This window comes from Struthio camelus, chromosome 5 (genome assembly GCF_040807025.1).
Source record: "Struthio camelus isolate bStrCam1 chromosome 5, bStrCam1.hap1, whole genome shotgun sequence".
NCBI classification, from domain to species: Eukaryota; Metazoa; Chordata; class Aves; order Struthioniformes; family Struthionidae; genus Struthio; species Struthio camelus.
The window spans coordinates 18,612,831-18,635,239 of NC_090946.1; the positions used below are offsets into that span (position 1 = coordinate 18,612,831).

The 22,409-nt window shown below is 39.0% G+C and overlaps 2 protein-coding genes and 1 long non-coding RNA gene across 4 annotated transcripts in view; 2 read left to right on the forward strand and 1 right to left on the reverse strand.

Annotated features, from left to right (window-relative positions):
• The first annotated feature begins 7 nt into the window (after window positions 1-7).
• TSSC4 (tumor suppressing subtransferable candidate 4) lies at window positions 8-4,242 on the forward strand. 2 transcript variants are annotated; one of them, XM_068944819.1, is made up of 4 exons: window positions 8-131; window positions 235-331; window positions 1,164-1,236; window positions 2,134-4,242. In XM_068944819.1, exon 4 carries the CDS (start codon window positions 2,222-2,224, stop codon window positions 3,257-3,259), a length of 1,038 nt encoding a protein of 345 aa, XP_068800920.1. In that variant the 5' UTR covers window positions 8-131; window positions 235-331; window positions 1,164-1,236; window positions 2,134-2,221; the 3' UTR covers window positions 3,260-4,242. The 2 variants fall into 2 exon arrangements, with proteins under 2 accessions (XP_068800920.1, XP_068800921.1); XM_068944820.1 differs by having other exon boundaries at window positions 24-131; window positions 235-356.
• Window positions 3,341-22,409, reverse strand: part of TRPM5 (transient receptor potential cation channel subfamily M member 5) — a 56,192-nt gene continuing 37,123 nt past the window's right edge. The window contains exons 16-25 of the mRNA XM_068944827.1: window positions 21,605-21,863; window positions 20,187-20,305; window positions 19,528-19,660; window positions 16,880-17,054; window positions 13,869-14,037; window positions 12,994-13,172; window positions 11,758-11,890; window positions 9,522-9,594; window positions 8,366-8,456; window positions 3,341-6,830 (exon numbers count right to left, since the gene is read on the reverse strand). Coding sequence (XP_068800928.1) covers window positions 6,730-6,830; window positions 8,366-8,456; window positions 9,522-9,594; window positions 11,758-11,890; window positions 12,994-13,172; window positions 13,869-14,037; window positions 16,880-17,054; window positions 19,528-19,660; window positions 20,187-20,305; window positions 21,605-21,863 — 1,432 coding nt within the window. The 3' untranslated portion in view covers window positions 3,341-6,729. The remainder of the gene's footprint in view (window positions 6,831-8,365; window positions 8,457-9,521; window positions 9,595-11,757; window positions 11,891-12,993; window positions 13,173-13,868; window positions 14,038-16,879; window positions 17,055-19,527; window positions 19,661-20,186; window positions 20,306-21,604; window positions 21,864-22,409) is intronic.
• Window positions 15,650-21,413, forward strand: LOC138067430 (uncharacterized). The gene is made up of 3 exons (XR_011141324.1): window positions 15,650-15,787; window positions 17,421-17,564; window positions 21,181-21,413. It is a non-coding gene; the product is annotated as an uncharacterized lncRNA (long non-coding RNA).

Sequence of the window (22,409 nt, forward strand, 5' to 3'; positions counted from 1 at the left end):
GGGGTTGTAGTCCCAGCGCCGCCCGCCGCCGCGCCGCCTCACGCGGCAGGGACTCGGTGTCCCAGCGTGCGCCGCGCGGGCAGGACGCGGGCGGTTGCTGCGAGGAGCCGTTGGGGTGGCGGCGGGTTGTGGTAGGGGGCTGCGGGCCCGGCGGGAGAGGCAACGGCGAAGGGCGGGGAGGGCTGCCGGCCACGGCGTGGGGGTGATGGCGTGTGTGTTCTGCCTTGGCTGCAGGGGGAGAGGCCTGCGGCCGCATGGAGGAGCGTGAGGGGGCCCTTCCCGGCCAGGGAGCCGCCGGGCTGCGGCGGGCTGACGCCGCCCTCGCCGACCGGTGGGTAGCTGACCTCGGCTAGGAGGTACCGTGACTCCCCCGACGCGCACGGTGCCGCCTGCAAGCAGTCGTTTCAGTCGCTCCTGCCTTTTCCTGGGCTCTCCTGGGTGGCAGCCGCTTCTCTCACGTGCTACGGCAGCTGAACCGGAAGGGCGTAAGGGGTTTCAGCCGGCCGTTGGCCATGTAGCAGTGGCAGCAGGGGCCGTGCTTTTAAAAGCAGTCATCCGCTCGCCTTGCCCAAGGCAGCTGGGCTGCGTGTGCAACGCACCGCTCGGGCTGCTGCCTTCTTGAGAAGTTGCTCTGTGTTTTAACGCCTGGTAGAAATCTGGCCCAGATTGTGAATACGGCCTTGCTTTGAAAACACAGGCCTGGGCTAGCCTGGGTCTCTGCTGTGTGGGCCTGGGCTAGCCTTGGTCTCTCTCTTTTTTCTTTTTTTTTTCTTTTTGCAGCGTTTAAGTGCTCGTAACGCATAAGCGTCCATTTGATATTTTTCTTGGCCGTATGTAACATAGTTCACCTCTTGACGGTTTACTGCTCGTGCAAATGACAGTGTTATTTTTTTTAAAAGGCTGTCTCCCGTTCTACAGACTCTTAAGGCGGGCAGCGTGAGCGTGGAGACTGAGTAAATGTAGCGGTGCCAGCCTTATTAGGGAGCGCGTTGTTCTTTTGCCAAGAATCCGGGAATATCTGCAGACTTGTATATTAGCGTGAGCTTATGTCAGATTTAGAAATCAGTTCTGCAGTTTTGGATGATTCAGAGAGAAGGAATTATTTTTAAAGCTCATGCTAAAACTACATTTCCAATATTGTAATGGAAATGTTTGTTTTCTAGGGTGGAAGTGCTTGTATCGTTGATGGCTTTAACTGACCCTCAGGAGGGGAAGCTGACTCAGTCTCAAGAGAAAGTGAGTGACTAACAGACTTTCTATGTCTGTTTACTGCATTGTTTGAAAATAACCCATAATTATGTAGTTGAGCTTATTCTAGTAATATACTAGAACTATTTCCTTATCTCATGTTTTTGTGAGCTGAACTGAGGTGCATATTCACCAGCTCCGCTTCTTATTGCCCAGCAAGTGGCAGCGTGAACAGCAACCATCTCCGGTTATGGAGAGTTCCCTTCTGTCGGAAGACAGAGCGAATCTGGTATTCCAGCCTGTACTGGAACTCAGGCTTCGGTTTCACAGTTTGTTTTTACTGAGTGAAGGGCCAGCTCTTGTTGAGCCTCAGTTGCAGGCTCCCCTTGCTTCCACTGTGTTAGCACAAGCAAGGCATGTGTGATTAGTTTTCCTAATCCAATTAGATTAAGTCCTTGAGCTGGCTCATCACATGATCCCTGAAACCTAGTAATGACGTGACAGAGCTTAAAGTCAGGGAAGGAATGAAGCCTGTGCTTTATATCAGTAAAGAAAAAATGAAGCTATAGCCGTGCTGTTTTATAAACTTCTCTCTCACTGACCTTGATCAGTGAGAGTGTTCTTTGTAACAGACAGTATAATGAATACACTGCTTATTGGCACAAGGCGTAGTGCTAGTGCAGCAAAGGAAAATAGCAGCCAAAGTAAGTGAGAGATTAGGGTATATTTCTGTTGGATTTATACAGTACGGTAAACATAGGGTGTAGTCTGGACAGGTCATTGCTGGAAGTAGCGTATAAGACAGTCATGTGGATTTGCTCAAAAACTTGATGCTGATAACCTGTGCCATGTAAACAATGGTTACAGCAGGACCGATTATTAAGTTAAGAGTGATACGTATGGTACTTGTATCACAGTTGAATTTTTGAACTCCTTGCATTCTAGGCGTTACATTCGTTGGGTATTTGGAAAACCATATTTGCTGGTGTTCCTGGACCTACATCATAGACATCAGTGGAGTGACAGCCCAAAGATGGGAGATCAAGATGCAGGTGAACCCTTTCTGGGTATAGTGGCTGGTGGTACCACAGACTACGAAGGAGTTCTGCCCTCTGACACAGTATCACTCAGCGATTCTGATTCCGATGACTTTGGGTTAGCGGATGAAGCTGAAGTTGATACAATATCTCCTGAGGAGCCATCTGTAGATGATGGGGGTTACCAATCAGGGGAGACCTCCGACTCTTCAAACAGCCGTTGTAAATCTCCCATCCAGCCATTCCACTTGAGAGGCATGAGTTCTACATTCTCTCTCCGTAGCCAGAGCATTTTTGATTGCTTGGAAGAGGCAGCCAAACTGTCTGTGCCCTCATTGCCTGAAGATAATGTTGTTGATGGTAGGTTTAAACGTCCTTTGCCTCCAACTACTGTTTCAAGTAACATGGTTCCAGAAAGCCCTGGAAAACAAACCAAACCAGTGCAGGCTCCCAAAATTTCTGCTGCAGTTCCTGACTATGTGGCACACCCAGAGCGCTGGACCAAGTATAGCCTAGATGGCGTTTCAGAGTCTAATGACAAGACTAACAGGGCAGTGGCCATGGAGTTTCTAGAGGGTTTGAAGAAAAGAGGAGAGGAACAAAGCTCAGCTGCCCACGATAGCTACACCCCATACTTCAACCAGGACCCCTCCAGCTGTGGTGCTGGAAGGATTATCTTCACCAAACCAACAAAAAGGGGCGTTGATGGACTGGAAAAGAAAGTGTCAGCAGGGGAGGATCATAAGAAACACACAAAAACAGATCTGAGAGGAAAATCTCCTAAGAAGACTGATGACTTGAGGGAGGAAGATAAGATAGAGTTGGGGCATTTAGACGATGCAAGTGGGAAGGCAACAGAGGAAGAGGGGTGCCTGATGATGGGGGACCTAAACAGAGAAGGTAAACTTAGTGCAAGGTTTAGTGATGCAGATGAAGAGCCACTGGTGGAAACGGTTGGATTCCATTGCAGTAAGAAGAGGAACAGGAAAAATTTCCGACCTAAAGTAGACCATGAAGAGGAAGAGGAGTCCTGAAGGGTGGAGCAAAACTAGAGACATCCAAGGACTTGTATTGTTCTAGGAGATCACCTCTGGATATGTTTGCTTTTTCTTAGCCCCCTTTTTTTTTTTTTTTTTTTTTGATCAGGAAACCAGGTGATAGCTAACAGTTTGCATCATAGCATCCAAGTCCATTTTATATTGTTAGAAATTAAGCTACCCAAAGTTCATTCCATACTTTTTGTTCTTGACCCTGGGCACAGGATAACTGCACCTTAGCAGGAGAGAAAGTAGCATGCTTTCTTTACTTGAACAGCTCCCTGGGGCTTGCTCTGGAGCTGTGGTAGTCCTGAACACCAAAGAGAAAGTTGTTAGCTTAAAGGCTGTAAGGAGGATAATGAAATAAAGTCATTCTACTCGGTCACAAATTTGAACTTGTCCCCTAGTCCTGTAGACTCCTGGAACAAATGTGACGAGCTCATTATGTAGAGATTTTTAAAGAATGGGAAGGGGAAAAAAAAAACAAACCCTAGTCTTCCACTGGATTCGATTTCTCTTGGCCCTGTCCCAGGAAGGAACCCCCCCCCCACACACACACACACTTTTTTTTTTTTTTTAAATACATTCTAGGACACAGGTGGGAACTGGCAAACTGAATTTTTTTAAGGTTGTCTTACTACTTGACTTATTTCAGTAGTGTTATATGATAAACATATAAAGAAACTCAGTGTCTCCTGGGGACAGGAACAACTTTGGAAACATCCTGGTGAAAGCAGATTCAGGATGACTTTGGTCAAGTCCCACCACGTTGAATAGGTTAGACTTTGCAACAACTTTTCCTCTTGGTGGTATGGTGTGATGTGATGATTTTTGGCCTGCACATTAGTATATCTATTCCAGGTGACGCTGCTTACACATTGATTCGTTGTGTGGATTGGAATGGAATGAAGTACTCATTATCAGAGCTGGATACTTTTTTTTGTTCTCTGGATGTCAATAAACTTTCAGTTGTAGCTTGATTTCTGCATCTCATTGAACCGTATTGATATTCATGCAGCTACAGGAGCTTTAACAAACTCAGTTCGTTTGATTTGAAAATTGCCTTGAAAATCTTCTACAGTGTTACTCTTATGCTCTGGTAACTTTTCCCTAAACTTCTTAAATTTGAGATTGAAATTGATATTTTTAACATTGAGATGATTTTGCAGTGTACAAAAAAAACAGCTTCACTGAATCACTGCCATAATGAATATCAAATGTAGTAGCTTTTCCCCACAGAATGTTAGTAAATTGTTAAGATTTTTTTCCTTTTATATATAAGAGGTTGAAAGATTACATTTTTTTGAAAGGTTACATTATTTGAAACTCAGATTAATTCAGGATTCAGTTAGGTCTGGGGTTTTTTTTTTTGTTTTTTTTTTTTTTTGCCAGTATATTAAATTAACCAGCCCCAGTGCTAACACCTGTAATAGCATAATGAAAGACTACTTCTTTGGAATTTGATTTCTCTTGCTAGGTTACGCTTGCTCACACTCCTGAGGATATTTGGGGAAGTTATTTTCTCCACGGGGATGCCAGCATCTTACCAGTAACAGATTTGCAGGTCAGAATCATCTGGGGTTTTGTGTTTGAACAGGTGCATCATCTATCAGCAGAAAATAATGGAAAATGAGCCTGAGTGATGTTGCTCCATCTTTTGAAATTTACTTTTTAATTTTAAAAACAGAATATGTTTGATTATTAGAATATTTTTTCATGCACATTAATTAATGGGCCATTCCTAAGTACATCAGTTGTACCAGCTCCTATGAATGGGACATACCAAAAACGCAAATAGGTCATTTTGATTTCCAGTGGATAATGAGAATGCTGATCACAGTAGAAATAGTAGTAGTTTTGGAAGGGAAGTAATTGTGAAGAGCGTGTGTGCTGATTGTAAGATATGTATTTAATCTTAAATGTAGCTTGCTACAAATTTACTGGTTCTGTAACTTTTCCTTCCCAAGGTGAAGAACAGCACAGCACAGTACCAAAATTCTATCAAAATTCTATCATTGTTAATGGGACCACAGAGGTCTGTGGCACAGCTGAACAAACACTTGTTTTATGAAGACATCACTGAAATATTAATTTATATGAATGAGAGACTCATGACTGAAAGGCTTTTTGACCAGATCTGATACCCACCTCCCCCATCTCTGTATTGAGATACCCGGTAATGGAGAGAGCAAGTTTTAGTGCAGTCTTGTGTTGAGTAGGAGTGGTGTTATGATATGCATCAGCAAATCAAGTTCAGTTGAAGCTTACTGTAAGAAAGACCATAATCCAGTGTTTCCCCCTTCCAACACTATTTATGCTAGTCCAAAGAAATTTCCCTATAAAGGACAGTAATCATATTCATTTTATTTGTGTATCTTCTCAAAATTATAATAAAGCCAGCTAACTTCTCTATGCTAATAAGGACGTGCTAGTTATAGTAATACAGAAAATGATAAACAATCCACGTTCCTAGTTTCTGGGAAAGTTCTTGCTACACATTCTTGTTTGAAAATCTGTTTTAGTGATTTTGCTGAGTCTTTGAAAGAGAAAAATAGAATGAAATCAGAAAACTGCATAAGATGTCGTTGTGCTGTTTCATGCATTGCGTTACACATATAGCAAAGTCTCTTTAATAGCAGCAAGCTGATAGCGGATATGATCTGGCATTAAAACAAAAAGGCAAGTAACAGAGGATGGAGGGCCTGACCGTGGGAGGGTCACCTGCTTTGGATTTGGAAACTGAGAGCAAGCCACCAAAGGCTTGAGGATCATGTGGCCAGAGTCCAGTTTCTGGGGATGTGTGAAAAACCCTCATTAAGGAACAGCCATAAAAGGAATACAGTACAGAAGGCAAAGTGGGAAGAGAAGACGGTGAGTGCAGTCATTTGAGGATTATGAGAACTCTAGGAACTGTATGAATTGCAATAGTTCAGAATCCCAGGCCCCTTCCTGCAGAAACTATTTCCTGAATTCCGTTTTAAAGAACCCAGAAACATGAGTTCGCTTTCTCGGCCAAGGAGGTGACGTCTGTTTTTTAATGAGGAAATGATCACTTTTCATCGGGGAAATTCCCTTGGATAGAAAACAGAAATGTGAGAATTGGTGATGGAATTTGATTGAGGGTACAGTATTTGGAGAAATAAAGGCAGATAGTGTTTAGAGCAAAAGGTGGTAGCTTCACTCTGGAGAGGAAAGTTGTTAGTGGGATTTGTGGCAGTTTTGGAGAAAGGACCGACCAACCAGCATAGGAGTAGGAGGGAAGAAAGGCAAAAAGAAATTGGCGTATGAAGACTTGAGAAGTCCTCAGTAGTGTCAAACATGAACAGTTCTTAACATTAAGCTGAAGATATGGTTGTGTCTCCATCGAGGGCTTTGGGAGCTGGGTCTTTGACCTTCACGAGACTAGAATTTTAGTTCTACAGCAATTCAGTAGGACAAAAAGCTTAATCTGGGAAAAATGAGAACATCTAATTATCGATGTACATGATGTCAGTCTCGGACTGATCCGCATGCTCTTCTCTTTCACCTCTTTCTGGCAAAGGCACTTCAATATTGGCATTCATCAAACCTAATCGGATTGTAAAAGCCATGTGTGTGTTAAAAGTGCTAGGACAAGGGGCACAAAACAGTAATTACTTAGGAAACTTAAACATGATGAAAATAATCCACAGCAAAAAGTCAACAGTTGTACTAATTTGCATTTGCTCAGTGAAGTCAATAAAACAGGTTTCTTTATTTTTCAGCTATTTAAGTTTCTGATTATCATGCAATTACAGTATTAAAATGTCTGGACAGCATATGCTGCAGGAAGGTTTTTCTTACTGGAATTTTTATAATGGAGCAATTTACATATGTGTACATAAACATGTTTACTTAAGCTTCTAACATAATTAAGTTTGGGAGTCAAATTTGAGGTTAATTCTAGTCTGAGAAGATAGCTACTGCAAATTCCGTTGTAGGATAAAGATGCAGTTAGGATCAACTACCTGCTTGTGTTTATCGGCGATCTTCACTTCCCTATAAACTAAACACTGCTAACTCCTTTCACTATTTACAGAATATAATAGTGTGCTATGTGTACTGAGTTAGGATGAAATAAAATGTCTTTCTAGCTTGGTTTTGCTATGACTAAAGTTTACAGTTAACATTTTATGCCTCCTTAAGGTTGTTTGTATTTCCTCTTATGCGGCTGGGAAAATATCAAAGTATTTGTGTTTGTATCGTATCATCGTGATTTGCTATAGTAAACTCTGACATGGCTCATTCCACCCCCACCCCAACACTGAAATCATTGCAAACGGACAGGGTAAAACAGACATATTTCATGATACTGCCTTTGCAGACCTCAGTCTCTAATAGGGCTTTGAGCTTGTCACGTCAAGGCTTTGCTGAGTTTTCAGCAACTTCTTTTCCCCATACAGTACCTATTTGTTTAGTTTACAGTTTTTTGAGGGCTTTTTGTGTAATGAATATTAGATAGATATTGGAACAGATCATTAAGAAAAATACCCTCAATATTGAGTCAGATATCCTGCAATGGCTGAGAAGTAGTCTTTCTGTCTCTAATGTTTAAACCTCAACTAATGGGGCTTTGGGACCTGGGAGAAGATTTTTAACTGATGTAAATAGTTGCAGCTCCAAAGGCATATGAGCTGTGTTGATTAAATGAAAGTAGGAGGCTTGCTCAATTTTTTATTATTGTTATCCTTGTTAAATAAAAGTTCTGACAGTAGCTGGTGCCTTTCTCATTGACTCAAGAACTCATCAAGAAACAACCTCAAGAAACCCAGTGGCATATAGATTCTTGTTTACATGCTTAAAGTTAGGTGAGATCATTCTAACTCACAATAAGCAATGGTCCTTTTCATAAAGCTTTTCTTAAATATATTTTGCAAAAGGTTTTTTCTTTTTTCCAGCTCTGAAGTATGAATACTCTGTTTCTTATTTATGTTTCTATTACTTCTAGGTATACCCCTCCATACCCTCTTATATGTTTCATTTTCAATCTTATTTTTTTCTCTCTCTCTTGTTTTTTTTTTTTTTTTTAAACTAGATCATTTAGCTGGATTAATTAGCTTTTCCATGGTTATTTTCAATACTTACCTTTATAGTTTGGAGCTGGTTGGTTGCACAAGAGGTTATTTTTGGTTAAAACATCTGCCATTGAGGAGATGACAGCTGTACAGTAACAAATCTACAAAATAAGTAGTGGTTTCTCCATCAGTTCATCTTTATGGTATTTCAAATTATCCATTCTTAAACTTGCAAGAAAGATAATCTAGGCAGTAGCTTGATGCACCATCAGAAATAACATGTATGATATTTTCTTTTAAGAAATAGTTGTACAATCTGTATTAAATAGCCTCCCTTTTTTGTGAGTATATTACATTATCTCTAGCTGGCACAATGCACTTAAGGCATTTCTTGTGTATTGCTGCAGGATTTGTATTTGGTTGTCAACATTGTTCTTTGAATAGCATGGCTTTTTTCAGGAAACCATAAAATGCGTTAAGAAGGGAAGGGGAAACTGCAATGGGAGCATTAAGATAAGCAATTTTCAGCAAGGTCAGAATTACATCGGAGAGTTCTAGGAACAAAGAAAACAATAACAATTGTACATAGCATATGGTAAGGCTGAGCATTTTCATGCTGTTTAACAAATGTGTGTTTATATTCCATGGGTTTGTCATCAAAAGCTCAAGATGGGATTTCCTTCTATTATTTATGTTGCACATTTATATGGTAGACACTTCCCTTTGAAATCTTGGCATCTGATATCCAAAAAAATCAGAAAATATGGTGTACAAGAAAACTAGAAAATCCAAAAAAGTCTATGTATGTCATATCAGATTAGACAGAACATGGGTATTTTCTAAACTGTCATTTTTAAGAAATAAAAGGTTAGGTGAAGGAAAAGAATGGAGGGGAAAGATCAAGCATTCGGCTCCAGAAAGAACCTCACTGAAAGAAACAGACAGTGTTCGAGCAGACTAGCAAAGGGAACAAGAAATGCTCTCTTACCCTTTCTCCTTTTTTAATGGGAGATCAGAAAAGCTTCTTTTCATCATTGTCACCAGGGATAAAGCAATAAGGAAGCCATAATATAGATCAATTTTTCCTTACCTTTATCCTTAAAGGATTCAATAGTGTCAGCCAAACCACCCTCATATACTACCATCACTGTTTAAAAATAGTCTAGGCTGCATAGTAAATGAAAGAAACATGGTGAAAGCTCAAAGCTTATAAAACTATTACTTACCTGGGATTCTATGACTTTAAATCGCTTTTCCTGTTCTTTCAATCCACTAAAATATTTAGACAAACTATCCACCCTGTGCAAGCATAAGAGACACAGTGAGCAAAAGGGAAAATCTTTAAAAGATACCCTAAAACATGAAAACTAAATAGAACAATGACCTGCAGCTGGCAGTTTTGCACTTCTGAGACTTCACAGAGCCATGCACCCATTGCCCAGGGAATTGTTATAAGCTCGCAGAGATGAGAAAGCCCCCATGCAGCTTGCGGCGTGGGCCACTTAGCCCCAGCTGCCATGGACGTCAACAACTAGAGAGAGGAGCCATAGATGAAGCTCTCTCTCTCTCTCCAGCCACTGATATCTGTGCCACATATAAATTGATCCCAGTGCGAGAACTGAGGCCACAGTATTTGTTCCATCAAGCCAGGGATATAAACCACTAAAAAAATGTATTCAAGGTCTCATTTTCAGAAACTAGTTTGACGTTCAAATCCCTTTCTCCATGCAGTTCAAAGGGACTGTGTATAGAACTCATCTGGTGCCTCCAAATCATGGTATCCCTCCCTGTCCATACATTTTCTGCATCCTTCTCCTCTTCTCCTATCAACTCCTTTTTCCTAGCACCTGATTCCTCATAAGGTCCTTAAATCCCTCTCTGCCTCGCCTTAACCACAGCTGTTTCAGAATTGCCCTCTGATTGATTATATTCCATTCAGACGTAAGTAAAAAGGCTGCTGTTGTGGGGTGGAGCTGTGTTTGTGGGGTTGTTTCAGTTCAAAGTTTAAAGAATCACTTTCTGAAGGCTTCGTAAGATTGCAAATGCACAGGCAGTTCTGCTGCCACTAAAGAGCTAAGACAAAAAGCCGCAGGTTTAGTGGCGTTTATCTGAACCTTTTCTAGTCTCTTGGTGGCTCTGCTATATCTGAGGTACTGTGAAGCTAGACTGCTTGCTTACTTTGCCCCTCCAAGCGGTAACTTCATCTTCAGTTTACCATCTTTAAAGCTAGAGAATGTCATTGTGCCCTCTCCTTGAAAACAGTTATACATATATTTATTGTTTGATCTTATAGCTATGGAGCTCTCACTTACTCTCAGTGCCAAAACACTGAAGTTTGTCAGTGACTTGCTTATGGGAATAAAGTTAAAACCAATACAATAATTCTAAATTACTATGAATTAAGAATCTATGTAGATTTGAGGGAGGAGTAATTTCAAAGTACATATTCAGGTAGGCTGGTCTGGACTCCAACTGTTCTATGAATTAGAAAGGTGAAAGCTTGTTTTGAAAGACTATGCACAATGGAAACATCAGACAGCACAGGAGCATTTGTATTTCTTTATGTCAGAACTAAAATTTCCATTGAATTTTCTTATTGTAATAACTGTGTTCCATACCCATTGTGTCTCTGGATTTGAAGGCAGTTTCATCACAAGAAGAAACACCTGAGATAGGTATTAAAAGCTTCTTTAAAGAAGGCTCTGCCATCTGGCTGTCAACATTGCCTTAGATGTTTCAGCTTTCCAGGCCCATCCCCGCCTTGTCTTTCACTTAAAGGGGTAAACCTGTGAGTAATAATTTAGCACTTTTGTTCTTCAGAATGCTAAACCAGTTTAACTGATACTCCTAGAGGGGAGACAGTTTACAGAAGTACTTAAATGGAGATTCAGTTAATTGATTTATGCCAAGACTACAAATTTAGAGTCCACATTAGGAATTTCTTGTGAAAAGCTGTAGTCTTATGCCATTAAGTCATAAATAGTAGTTCTTCTACATCTGTGACCTGGGGATAATTCAAGAGATCATAAACCCCCATTCAAAAGACTAAGCCTCCTTCTGGTTTGGAAAAGATAGTTTAGCTGGATTTTGATCGGTGCTTTGTTTCTAGGTATGTTATAATTCTTGTAAGAGATGGAAGTACATGTGTACGTGTACTGCTGTAGAGCAAAAGAGCTATGCTTCCACCATTTCTTCATAAATGTGATTTTAATTTGAGCTTGACTGCAGGTTTGGCTGGAGCTAACAGGTCTGTAATTGTGCATACGTCAAGAATGCTGGAAGCTCGTCCAGTATTGTAGTGAGGCTATCTGCTCTCATTTTTAATGGAATGTGTGTTTCCTAACTGCATTCTAGTTAGACTCCTCATATAAGCTTTACAAGCACCTGAATGTTTATGTCATTCAAACCTGAAGACTTGCAAGGTTCATTAATGTGGGTCAGAAATGTTGAAAATTAACATACTTATTAGATGTGACCTTCAGCCTTTCTTCATTGCTTTCTTTCCTCTCTTGTTCCAAGTTCACAAGATAATTTTCTTTTTGCACCAGCTCCCATGTTATGATTTTTTGATCTAGGCCATCTGGAAGATCTCTTTCTGTAAGAAAAGAAAGATACTAAGAATCATATTTTTCTCACTTTTCCCCTATGCTGGTTTGAATAATGGGAGGCTGCTATGCCAAAGAAAAATTAAATAGTCTTGTTTTGCCATTGCAGAAGAGTGAGGTTATGAAAATTTAGTGTAAAACAAGTATTTGCTGCAAGTTTTTTTCCAGTAATGGAAGTCAAGAGACCTTGGGTGTGAGTCCTGAATTTTCTAAAGAACTGCCCAGACCTATTTCAGTGATTCAATTTAAGCTTATTTAGAACCTTATTGAACTACTACTTATATATTGTAGACCCAAAGTATCTTTCTTTATTAGACCAGTTATAAATAGGAAGTAAAAACTGTGAATAAATCCGTTGCCCTTAAAGGCTTGTCTTAGGAGAAAAACAGGTGGCCTGGCCAACAACAGAGCTCAATTTCACAGAGATATTTTAAATGTAACACACTAATCTTGTACCTTCCTAAAACGTGGTAAAAGGGCACACTTGCTGCATGCTCCCCAAACCACTGAAACTAGGACCTGACCAGCCAGGTTCTTGCTTTCTTGTAAAAAAAAAAAAAAAAAAAATCACCCCTATTATTATTTATATATTTGCTTATTTATTTTTGGAGATGCCTCAGCAGCATGCCTTGATAGCCAGGAGGAGTGAGTGTAAGTGTAAATGTTCTGTCACCCTCTCTCTGTAATGGGATATTCCACAGATCCTAGCAGAGCTTTATTTACCAGACTTGGTACATGTTTTTAGGGTTTTCCATGCTTGATAATTACTACAATTCAGGAGCAAATGGCAATAACAATTATTCATTAAACCTATCCATTGTTCTCTCTTCAGAAATTGAGTCACTTTACCTAGTTTTATATCAACACTTTTGTCCTTATAACTCTATTGCACAAAGAAATGCATTGTGGAAAACTCTGTATATAGTACAGGCTACATTATAAGCCCTAATTTTTTATGTGCATTCCTCTGGTGCTCTTTGTTAAAAATAATAAACTAGGGCCATTGGCTTATTGAAATTCTATTTGCTCTTCTGTGTTGCCTACTATGAGAGTATCAGGGTCTCCAGTGGCTAGACCTTTGTTAACAGCTCACCCAGATGTTCCTTTGTGTGTTCCATTTTTTTGAAGATTTTCCTGAGAACCAGAGTTATGTGGCTAATAATGATAAATGGCGGTGCTAACGCAGGCCGTCCATGATATTCAACAATCAGGTTGTAGCGCTGAAGTTTCCAGAAGATGTCTGCATTTCCCTGAACAACTTGAAAAGTGTAACTGTAATTGGGGGAGGGGGGAAAAAAGTTGTTATCTAATTGTTTTTATCTCAAGAAGATAAAGTTGATCATTACAAAATATAGCCCTATGTTTACTTTAAATTAACACCACCTGCTGAACCTTGCTGTTCCTTTTTTTTTAACTGAAGTACATGCAAATTCTCAGATATTAAAAGAATTGCAGTTGCAGCCTTAAATGGTTTTAAAAAAAAGATTTATATATATATATTTTTTTTTTTTTTAAAGAAGGGTAATTCCACTTTGCCCATGCAAGATGGGCAAACATGCCAGCTCTGTTCTTCAGCCAAATAAATCATTATCAGCTGTGCTGACATCAAGCAGCTCCCCTACGTGCAGATCATGCACTGTTTAGTCTGCCAAGTTTACAGCTGCTTTGCACCTGCAGACTTGTGCTGCAGCATAGCTGGGCATCCAGACCCTTCTATGTATGTTTGTTGAATTTTCACTAGTAAAAAAAGGCTTTTTTTTCTTCTTCTTTTTCATGTGGCTACAGTAAGGGTGGTGAGAACTTAAGAACTATATGATCATGAAATCTACCTATCAACCCCCAATTAACATTCATTAGCAAAATTACTGATGAATTCCACATTGACTAGCCAAGACCCATGTAGTATATGCTGGCATTCAGTTAAGTCTTTGCAGTCTCCCTCTTGATACTTATTGAAATGGCACTTGCCTGAACATTGCAATCAGGAGATTCATAAGGAGAACATTCGTGACTAGTAGGAAAATAACCAATAGAAGTATGACAAGCCAGTTTGCATAACTGTTAGGACATGATGCTGAATTCTCCTGCAGACTCTGCAGTGGATTAAATGTGCAATTCCTAGGATACATTCGTGATGCTGCAAAGGAAGACAGGAAAATAAAACAATAGTTTTGACATATCCTGCCACCCCATGTATTTATTAGAGTTGTGACAACAACTTTGTATTTTGATGAACAAAAACTTGTACTTTCAACACAGAATCACAAGAATTAGAAATTGTTCCCGGGGGTTGAGGTACTGCGTTTCATAGCTAAGTAAAATGCAAAGAAAAGCTGAATTAATATCTCTAAACCTGTTATCTCATAATAAGAACTAGTGACATGGATGGATGCAAATATTTAATACCCTTTCTATTAAGATACAAATTGAGGACAATGATGGTACTGATTACTAAAATGAGATTTAATCTTGGCTGTATATAGACAGCAGCATAATTTTATTCTGAATATTTTACAATTATTAGAATTCAAGACCAATAGTGTGGTAATATGCAACTTTCATACTGACCTTGCTTATGATTAGCAGCAGGATTTTAAGTGCAAGACTCTCTTAACACCAATAGGACAGCTCTCTTGACTACTTGAACTACCCAGCTAATTCTTGCGGTTGAAAGATCATTCATGTGAACTAATATCCAATATGTCTTTAGTTTTATGAAAATGCACATATTCGGGTTGTACACATGAAGAGATATTGCTTTAGTGTGCAAGAGGTTTGCAACTTTAGCAGGACAATGCAGACCTCCAGAACTTGGAGGAGATTTTGACATACCTGGATGGGACTCCTCACTCCAAGTTTAAACAACTACTTTGTACATCTGAGCTAGCAGTTGAGATTAATAAGAATAGTGACACTGAGTCAGACTAGAGGTCCAGCTAGCCCTGTATCCGGTCTCCTCCATCTATCGCCACAGCACGTTCATAGAGCCATGCATGTATAAGAACAGGAAAAGCACACAGTGACATTTCCCTGGGACGTTCTTCCAGGTCCAGTAATTTATGGGTAAAGGACTTGCCTAGGCAGCAGTGGTATATTTAATAACCTTGCGGGGAAATGGAAAGGGGTGTTCCTCCATGAATTCATCCAACTGATTTCTGAGTCCATGTAAATTTTTAGCATTCAAAGCATCATATAGAAATTAACTGGCCACCACTTAATTATATGTGTGAAAAATTATCCCCTTTTGTTTCATTTGAAATCTTTTACTACTTTAACAGTTGAAAAAATGAAAATGAAAATTGTTCTCCGTTTGCTTTACTCATGTCATTCATCTCAATCTTTTTTTTCTGACCTTAAGAAGTTTATTTAATTTCTTTGTTCCTAGAAGTTGGGTCATGTCATGGATTAAATCCACATATTTACAGAGTGGCATAAAAATATTTAATTTTTGGTTCTCCTAATGATTCCTCTGCTTTTCCCACCACTGAGTGGTTATATCTGTTATAACCCCAAGATCTTATTCTTTAGTGTGAGCAGTTATCTCAAAGCTCACCACAACTGCGAATGCTTTCACCAATTGTATTACTTTATATTTGTCTAGACTGAATTCTCTTTGATGTTTTATCACTCATGAGGGTCTTCTGCAATGCTTAGATGTCAGCTTTAGTCTTCACTACTCAGTAATGTAGTTTCATCCGCAAACGTTGTCACCTTTGTTACTCATCTCTCTTCCCGTTCTGTTCACAGAGATGCTGAAGAGAACATGCCCCAGAGGAGACCCTGGCTAACTGGCTCCCTTCTGGAAGTTGTCCATGCAATTCAATTTTTTTCCTATCTTTTAGCCAGGAGAAGCCAGGAAAGCCAGGAAGCTTTCCTTATTTATCCAGGTGAGGATTCCCTTTGGAGTCTCAAGAGACAGAAATAGACATGTCTAAAGAATGCTGCTTCTGACCTATTTCCAAATGAGATGAATCCTATTCCAGAAATATTTATTCCTTTCCAATTACTTCAGTGGGAATCACGGCAATTGGTTATGCTATATACACTTACACTGTAAGCATTTAAAGTTAAGTGAGATGAATCCCATCCCTGCTCTCTTGCTTCATTCAGACTTCTTTAGTTTTTCTAAGGCATATGCTTTTTCTTATTAAGCAGAGTGAAGATGAAAGAACACTTTCTCATTTGCTTCTGTCTATGGGATTTTCTGGTTCCATCTATGTTACTTCAAGTTTAAACCCCGCTTCAGTATTGTCACTGATATTTAGCATAGTTACTGTGGTTAGATCCTGTGGCATTATATCAGATATATCAATATATCAATTATATCATTCTATTCTTTGGGAAATGGCCTATTCTGTATTTTACCAGCGTCTCTATCAGAAATGTCACCTCTAAATCTTTGTGGCTAAGTATCTCCATGACTTATGATTATTTTTATTTTGTTTGGTTTGAAATGTGTCACATATGCAATTACTAGCTTTATTTAATTTGGACAGCTTTACTTCCAAAGTAAACACTCCAGAGAAATATTTATTCTAAAATATGAGTGTTTGCTTATGCACAGAGCTGTACTGCTTTAACACTGTCATGTTAAACTACTGCCAAAATGTTTGTAGGTCCCATTATTTCAGTTTACCCAAAGCTTATTTAGGTCTAGGTTAAGTTGACCAGAAATGGATTCAACTGAAACAAAGTATGCCAGCCTTTAAAGCTGCAAATCATTGTTTGACTGTTTCTTTTCACAGTTTGCCTAAACAGGGCCAGCCCTGATGCTCTAGTGTAATTCCATACTGTACGTTATCTCTCAGTGCAAAAAAAAAAAAAATTGTCACATCATTGTAATGTGAAAGCTTTGGCCTGCAGGACAAAGTTTTTTAAAAAAAAAAAAAAAAGACAATAGTGGGAAGGAATTCCATGTCTTGATTGGAAGACTGTATTCTAAAATGGCCAGGTTAGGGGTGAAAAGAAAATGTTCTCACTGTCTATTTCATCCAGGGGAATCTGGCCAAATATCTGAAGGTAGGGACGATAAAGCACCCTTCTGAATATCCATTCCACTCGGCCGTCATCAGGATGAAGCAGAGCTTGAGTTGTCACACCATAGGCAATGAGCCACACACTCAAGAAAAACAGAAAGAAGAAAACATCCTTCATCTAAAAGAGAGGCAAGAGGGGGAAAAAAGGGAAGAGGTGACTGTAATACAGTAGGCAAAGGATAGCAGTCTTTCCAAATGAAAACTGTTCTGATCATTCTGTTTCTTTACAAGCTTATTTAGAATCCAATATGTTGCGCAGGATACAATTCCGTGCACAAAATTTCTTGACTTTGCTGCTATCATATAATTCTCATTCCGTAAGCAGCATTTTTCTTTGCTAGCTCATTTAGATAAAGGCATGTTTTAAATTAAAACCTGTAAATGCTTTTCGGTCAGGTAGCATTTAAAAATGAAAATCATTTAACCTTTTAGTGATGAATGAATCTCATGAACCAATGAATCTTATTCTACCTTTTAAATGCAGGTTTTCTATGAGATCTCCCAGGACCACTGACTGCTTTCCTCTGAATTATGAGAGTTCTGCTACAATGGCGAATCCTAGATGACACTGCTCGTTCATGAAATCTGATCCCCTGTTAGAGCAGACATTGAAGACTGCAAGGATAAGGTAGCTTCTCTCTTAGGTTTCCAAGCCAAATAATGCATTTGGGGGATTGTTTTCAGGACTTCCTGCTTTTAAATGTTGTGTTTATCTACAGAAACAGAAGTAATTGAATCCTAAAACACTTACTCAAAAAAAAAAAAAATCAAATATATATTTCAAGTGCAGTAATTTTTCCCCAGTGGAAGAGGAACAATTCATCATCTTCCCATCTAATTTGGCAGAGTTCATTACTGACTGTAGATCAGATTAATTAGATTATGACTGTGCAGCTATCCAATGCATAGGTATTTCAGTCCTGCAGGAGGTTACTTGAAGTTCCATTTGGTAACATGGCATCTAAGCCAGGAGAAAGGAAACAATGGGTGCATCTCTGACTTCCACCCATTTATTTTGTTTTCCAGATGATTTCAAATTTGGCAGTGTTGCAGGTCTGTAGTAGGGTCATAGTTAAGAGAGAGCAGTGGCAAGTCTGGAAATACTTCTTTCCAGTCTGTAGCCTCTCTGCAAGCTCTTTTAACTGGTATCATCCCATTTTAGCAGCTACCAAAGTTGTTTCAGCAATTCTTTAGCAAGGTTAAAAAGGAGAAAGGCAGTAAGAGCCAATTTTGACTTGCTTCTCAATTCAAGTGAAATGATCTCACTTGAACCCACACGATGAAGCTTTCAAGGAAATATCATTTGCTGAAGTAAATTTCACTGTTGTTCTTTCCTTTGATGTAAGGTTCAATCTTGTACCACCAGAGCCACAGCATTGAGTTGGCTTGGATGGGGAGAAGATGAAAGGTCCCATTTTATCATTTTGTCTAGACTGCTTTTTTTGTCCTTATTTGCATCTTAATCTCTCTGTTGTCTCATATGACTTCTGATGCTAACATAGTAGTCACATAACCATATTTGTTCAGGGTCCTGGTTTAGTTTGGTACAGAGCCAGGAGGTGTTAGGAACTGCAGATCTGACTTGTTCTCTTACAGTAAAAGTCTGCTACTACTGTATGTTAGATAATGAACAAGAACAAATGTTTATTTGCCATTTTGCTTTTGCTACTCCAAGCAAATGTCATGTCAGAGTTCAAGTTATAGCATTTGTAGACAGAACCAAATAGCTTAGTAGTTGTGTTTATTCAATGTATAGGCTTGTTTAGACTGTAGGGCTTTTACTGAGCTCTGCTGTGAGTCATAACTCAAAGATTTGTAGATTCCATGATAGCATTTGCAATTAGATGAACTCCTATTAATCAGTTATCATGAGCTAATTGGCCTAGAGGATTAACACACCCAAATAAAAAGCTACTTGAACGTACCGACACATACCCGAGCCTAACAACCGTAGTTCTAATGTCTCATTTTCTTCAGGAGCGTGGTAATAAATAAAAATCTTTTATCAACATCTTCCAACACATGTTGTTCACAAAGCACTGATATGTTTTCATGATAACTTAGAGTTACAAAATACAAGTGAGAACAACTCCTGTAGGCAACTTATAACTATCCTAGGCACTGAACCAGATTTTTTTTTCATGCCTCTTGCAAATAATGTAATCTGTTTCCCCCAGTGGAATAGTGTGTGGGGGGGGGTAAATGCCTTGTCCTTCAGTAAATGACTTGTCATCTGTCTGAACTGTGTCCAGCTGCACACAGCTTCTGAAGAAGGAGGAATAGCAGTGCATAAGGCAAAGCTCCTGTAGCCCTGATTTGCCAGATCTGGGGGTTAATGATTATTTAAGGTTTAAGGAATAGTAAATCTGGCTCAAGTTATTACACTGCAGAGCTCTTTGGCAAGATTTATATTGAGCGTATCATACCTATTGCTAACGATAAAAAGGCAGTATATGCAAAATTTCAAACTTAAAAATATAAAAATAAAAAAAGATTATAAACTGATTTCCTTTGTAAGGGCAAAGAAGAGATTTCCTGCTCTCTGTTTTTTAGAAGCACCAGTATTTGTCTTAGAGGGACTGCACACTTACCATCCTTTCCACAATTATGATCTTTGGTCCAAGTTGTTTGTGAATGGCAAAAATATGTATAAGTCTAAGTGTAAACACCATGAAATCAATGGCAAGTATTGTACGGCCAGCTTGAAAAGTTGAGTTCAGCATCCTGCAAAACACCTCAAATGAAATATAAAATCTCAGCAAATACTGCTGGGAAGTCTTTTCTCAATTACACTCAGTTTCCATGCATAGCCTCGTTTGGAAAGGGCAGGTACTTCAAGGTTGTAACTGCATGAACCGCAGTCATCAGAACTGTAAAGAATATAACATATCTGTATTTTGGTGAGAGATAACCAGAAGATGGAGGAACACTGAATTCTCCTTCTCAGCTTCAATGAGACCTTAAAAAAAAGGTATTATACAGTTGACTAAATGTGAATTCAGAAAAAGAGAGAAAAAGTAAAACTTCTCTGTATAAGTGTTTGAATATACCAGAAAGTCTTTTTGTGATCTCTGGAGCAATATTTATGGTTCAATAGAAATTCAGAGGCTTTCATTGTAGAAACATGTCTCAAAACTTGTAAAAGTAAATGCCACAGCCTGCCCTCATGTGCACACGAGAGACTCTTATCAACTGCCATACGTAACCCATGCTACTGATGCTGACTGCATCACATGCAACAGGTACATACCGGCAGGCCACTCCAATTATGAAGAGGAAAATGGTCACCATGTCACATTTATTCCAGTTATCTTCTACATACAGTTTAAATTTTTTCATTAAATTTGTATCTTTATTTGTAAAGAAACTCTGTAAAAGAGAAATGAACATCGTTATTGTTCTATTTCACTATTTCATTGTTTTAACATAATCCCCATTTCTCTTTACCTATTTCATTGCAAAAAGCAAAACCAAATTCCTAGGGTAATAGAAGGAAAAAACTTGAAAGCATGAGCTCAGCTTTTCGTCTTAAAATCCAGAAGCTGGATAAAAAGAAAAAATCCAAACTTGTTTGTAATCTTTTGATATTAACCTTATGAATTTTTAGGTCTGATTTAAGATTCTGTCAGAGCTCTGGCTGCTTAAAAAAAAAAAAGGCAAAAATTCCAGAAGGAGTTCAGTTTCTGGACACCGCTATTTAAACAGCACATACAATTTCAGCATTCATATACTTGAATTGTCAGTGAGTGCACATTTGAGGATCTAGGCAAAGGATCGTCTTAATTGGGTTTCAGCCTGGCACTCTTCATGCTTTACAGGTTTATAATGAAGTGTTCTTTGATCCAGATTTTTTCCCCTGTGCTCCTGTTTACAGCCTTGCTGCAAAATTTCAAATAATTTGTAACAAACTGAGATCCCCTTCACTGTCCCAGTTGTTTAAATAAAGAACACATATTTAGTCTTCCAGAATAAATTTTTATAACCGCTTTAGCGTAAAGAGCGCAAATAGTTCTATGCAGCTACAGTTGGCAACGTACCACAGCACGTGGTTTCAGTAGCTGAATTGAGGACATTCCAAACCCAATAACTAGAAAAGCAATGGAGAAATCCTAAACCCACCTCTTCCCCCCCCCCCCCCCCCCCAAAGTAAAAAAGATCCATTAATGTTTTGAGTTGGGAAGCATTTTTGGAAAAATATAAATAGTCTCAATTCATCAACTCTTTTTTTTTTTTTTTTTAAACAGACCCAAGCAGGGGATGTTCCTTCTAAAAGGATGTGAGGTTAACTGCTGCACTTTCAAGTGCAGAAGATAAGTTCCAGGTTATCTTAATAGTAGTGGGAGAACCTGGTTCTGGGGAGTGAAATCAAACTACTTGGCAAAGTAAAGGATATCTGAGTCTTAGCAGCCTGTTTGACTGTTGACTACAGCTGGAGCAGGATGGAAAAACAGAGGTGGAGCTACAGATATATGGTGGAAGAAGAGCTTGCTGTGGGAGAGATGAGTGGAGTGTTCTGGATAATGTAAGTTCTGTGTTGTTTTTCTATGCAAAACTACTCCTGGCATTCAATATCTCCATGCCTACAATATTATATAGATTATAAACCCACTCAAAATATTACCTCAAGTTTTATTGTGTTACTGCTGAGATTTATAGTAGGGTACTGACCTGTCGGATTTCTTCTAAGACGAGAGTAAAAACCCAGAAGTAAAGTATAATTTCTTTAATGGATGGACCCTCTGGTGGAGGTGGCTTAAAGTCCAGTAAAAGGACATAAGTAAATAGAAACAGAAAGGTGAAGTACATTATAACATTCCCCATAAATACAGTTACAGGGGCACTCCAGAATTTTTTCCAGCGAGTAAACATGAATGTCACCCACGCTATGTTTTCAGAAAGGTTCTGCTTTTCTAATTTACCATTTCCTCTGTAAAACAAAAAGAATATAGTTTTGGTGACAATTTTCTAAAATTAGTTCATGGGAACAGACCCAGTGTTATTCAATATAATGCTGCTTATAAGACAGTAACAGGCAGATGCGGGGGGGGGGGTGGAGGAAGGCTCTAGAAGTCAGAGAGATCACGTTAGCATAGCAGAACTATTTATAGTCAAAAAGAACAGTTTTGTAAAACAAAATCATATCAGGTTTAAATGTATGTTCTTGTTGTTTCAGTTTTGTTCTGTTATTTTGATTTACAACTTCAGTGTGTTCCTGCGTGTAGTACAAACACTGTGCAAGTACACAAGGAGAGGGAGAAATCTGGTTAACTGCTATTTATCATCCAAAGTAATAGGCAAGAAAAACAAATTGCCAGCTTAAGTTTGCAAGTCAGCTCCTAAAATTATTTTGGTACTACACATTCTTTTGGTTCTAAATGCTTCTTGTAACATTTTCATAGAGAGATCCTTGTTGTTGCTATGCCCTTAAAGCATTTCTCTTTAGACCCAGACTGAAAGGTGCTGGATCACACTA